This window comes from Triticum dicoccoides, unplaced genomic scaffold (assembly GCF_002162155.2).
Source record: "Triticum dicoccoides isolate Atlit2015 ecotype Zavitan unplaced genomic scaffold, WEW_v2.0 scaffold141887, whole genome shotgun sequence".
NCBI lineage: Eukaryota > Viridiplantae > Streptophyta > Magnoliopsida > Poales > Poaceae > Triticum > Triticum dicoccoides.
Window position 1 is genome coordinate 1 of NW_021200688.1, and position 3,202 is coordinate 3,202.

Here is a 3,202-nt window from a genome sequence, read left to right on the forward strand (position 1 = left end):
TCATTATCACTAGATTCGTCATGAACTATATTTTTACATTTTATATATTTAGTATTATAAATCTTTATATATTTTGCTGTAAAGTTGGTCAAACATAGACAACCGTTGACTTTTTAAAAAACTAATACACCTTATATTTAGGAATGGAGGGAGTATCATAGGAATCATAGTATATACACACCGACATGAAAAAACTAAAAAGACAACAAAACGCTAGTCTTTGCACAAAGAAACACTAGCTAAGAAAGAAAAATACAACCAAGACCGAACTTGGCACCAAGGCCTATCACATGCCTCTGATGCCACCATAGGAAAATAAAAATAACGTATCACCTCCTCGCCCGAGCTCGACGCGGCTTCATTGCTAATATGCAGCTTTGCGGACCTACAAAGTGGCTCACCAAAGATGAGACCATTACCATTGAACTACTCTGACCGGGGCAACACCTCGAACACGCCATCGAACTCCAAATCTAGCACTCCCGCCGGAGGAGGAAACCATACATGTCATCCACGAACCCAACACACGATCCACTATCTTTCACATGTCGTTGATAAAGACTACAATGTGCATTCGCTCCTGGACTTCCTCCAAGCTCCACGTTGGTGCTGGAGCAAACACCGTCCCAACACCGGAGCCCGAAGACACAAGTCCACCACGAGGATGCCGTCACAACCACTCCATCCTTACTTGAACATACTGGTATTCAAATTCATCTCCAACCATTGGACTGATCGCATCATCAGGGAAGGATCTGAAAAATCTTTGTTTAGCACCATCTTCGCTGCCGCCGAAGCCAGGTCGATGAACAACATACAAAAACTAGACTACGAGGGCCTAAAACGATCCACGCGCGTGAATCCTGTGACCCCCTTACCACTGACGACCGAGATCGCCAGCAGAAGGGAGCCGCCGGAAGAATGGCGGCAGACGGACTCCCCTGGCGGTGGGCAAGGGAGATCGCTTTTTCTTTCTTCGGTTGGAAGAATGAAAACTAGAAGACAGAAGCAGTCGACCCCGTTGGGCCATGAGCTGCTGGGACATCTTTCTTTGGAATTAAATTCGTATGTCCCGTGGACTAGTGTTGCGTTGGGCACGTACGGTTAGGCGCCATGACGATGCATTAGGTACGTACGTATACACATCTTTGTTTTCCATCGATCGTTCCTTTTCCAACAGTCCAACTCAAATTAACACGTTCGTGGCTTTTCCTTCTTTTCCTGTTTGCTTTCCATATAATAATGCCTACCGGTAGCCGCCATGGATACGTACTCGATCCTGCACAGGAGAGCTACATGGCGCCACGGACACGCCGACGTAACAGCATACGAGCACCAGCGCCGGAGACCGCGGCAATAGTCACGCTCCCGACCGATCTCCGGCTTGAGATCGTGGCTCGCTCCGACTTCTCCACAATCGTCCGTTGTGCTTCTTCGGCAAGACATCCTCTCCCCGCCGTTCATCCAGCGCATCACACAGCAAACGGCTCCCTGCATCGTTGTTGATGTGTGCGACTACGGCAGGAAACCCCTCACCTTGGTGCACCCAGCTACGCCCGCTGCCGCGACCTTCTGCAACTGCAAGGACCACCTCTCACCCTTCATGTTATGTCGGATGGCAAAGCTCCTTCGCAAGTATAGACCGGAGTTCACACAGAAATTTAGGCATAATTAGAAATTTAGGCATTGCAGGAGTAGAGTGGATTAACAAGATGGTGCACACAGACCTTAATCATTCAGCATGGTTGATGCTCAATGTAATGCCTGATGACCGTGCTCTGAGAATTGGCGTAGATGATTGTGACATAGTTGATATTACAGAAGCTGCGGCAGCTAACATAACTGGGAACAGAATGGGTGGTTCAAAAACGATTCCAGTTTCTGAAGGTGCCCCAAGCCAAAGTGAAATCAAAGCTGTGCGAAGCATACTGAAACTGTACGGCGTAACTGAAGAAATAACAATTTCTGAACTGGTCGCACTGTTGTTGGGAGAAAGTAAGAAGTGGGTGGAATTAAATTATGAGGGCGCTGCACGCACAGAGAGAGCGTTTGCAATGCTTTACCTTTCTATTGCGCTTGGTCCTGTGGAGAGGAAATGCTGTGTGAACAGGAATTCATATATGATGGTGATACTTCATCCTGATCTGAATGATGTCAATTGGGGGAAATATGCTGTTGATGAGATAATAAGCGGCGCCAGGAAACTGAACCGGGAGAATGCACTGCTTAACATAACACTACATGGGTGCCCTGCTCTACCAGAGGTATGTTAAGAATTCAATATGCATAGTACGTTGCTATCTTAAAAATGTGGTTTTAGTGTCAGTTATTTGTACAACAGATTCTTTATTTCGACTCCGTCGACACAGGTTTCATTCAACTAGATCAGAAAGCAGTACCCAGGATAAAGTACTACAACAAACAAATCCTGAGTGCGCTTGTGAAGGCTAACAGCAAAGCAGATGGTGGGCGCATTACATTTGGATTAATGAAGGTATATGAATAAGTACTTACCTTGTCAGTTAATTTGTGAAAATTTGGCTATTATAAGAAAGATACCTAAATTTCCCATGGAATCACTCCTCTGACCGTATATCATGTTGAGGTAAAAGGATCAATCGAGAATGTGTCAGCGATCCCGAGACGGGCCAAGGGCCGACAGAAGAGAAGAGCAGGCCCAAGAGACAGCCTCGCCTTCCGGCTCGGCTAGCTGGGCCAGAATGGGCCTAGAGTGTCGAACTACAAATACCCTGATCCAAGACAGAAGAGGCGGCGAAGAGGATAACGACTAGGTGGCGTGTGTGGTGTGTGGCTCTTACGAGAGCAATTCCTCTTGTAATCCCTCCTTGTAGCTCGAATCCATGGCCATGGCTAAATACAAACCCTAGACTTCAGAATCTGGCATCAGAGCCGTCCCATCTTGGAGCCACATATACCTCCCCGCCACACCCGCCTCGCCGTGCGCCGCCGGGCAGAAGCTATGGATTTACGAGTACCTGCACGCGGATTTCGATGCCGCCCTCGCCAAGGCTACAACGGAGCGCGACGAGGAGGTGGTCAACGCCTTCGCCAAGCTGGACAGCAAGCTGGATCAGCTGTATGGCGCATCGACGACGTCAAGCTCACCATCGGAGTCGACCTCGATGAATTGTGGGGCGAACTTGGGGCTGGACGAGGATCCACGCCGGCGACCTCGGTGCCC

At 48.3% G+C, this 3,202-nt stretch overlaps 1 protein-coding gene across 3 annotated transcripts; it reads left to right on the top strand.

Annotated features, from left to right (window-relative positions):
• Positions 1 to 29: 29 nt before the first annotated feature.
• LOC119343816 lies at positions 30 to 2,904 on the top strand. Of its 3 annotated transcripts, XM_037614579.1 has the most exons (4): positions 30 to 1,128; positions 1,257 to 2,264; positions 2,342 to 2,494; positions 2,613 to 2,904. In XM_037614579.1, the coding sequence occupies exons 2-4, from the start codon at positions 1,506 to 1,508 to the stop codon at positions 2,790 to 2,792; spliced, it is 1,092 nt and encodes a 363-aa protein (XP_037470476.1). In that variant the 5' UTR covers positions 30 to 1,128; positions 1,257 to 1,505; the 3' UTR covers positions 2,793 to 2,904. The 3 variants fall into 3 exon arrangements, 2 of the variants coding, with proteins under 2 accessions (XP_037470476.1, XP_037470475.1); XM_037614578.1 differs by having other exon boundaries at positions 30 to 2,264; XR_005166283.1 differs by having other exon boundaries at positions 41 to 2,264; positions 2,370 to 2,494.
• Positions 2,905 to 3,202: the final 298 nt, after the last annotated feature.

Coding starts and splice junctions, on each gene's coding strand:
- LOC119343816 (XM_037614578.1), top strand. CDS start 1,506: ATGTGTGCGACTACGGCAGGAAACCCCTCACCTTGGTGCACCCAGCTA. Junction 2,265..2,341: donor GGTGCCCTGCTCTACCAGAG/GTATGTTAAGAA, acceptor TTTGTACAACAG/ATTCTTTATTTCGACTCCGT. Junction 2,495..2,612: donor TTACATTTGGATTAATGAAG/GTATATGAATAA, acceptor TTGAGGTAAAAG/GATCAATCGAGAATGTGTCA.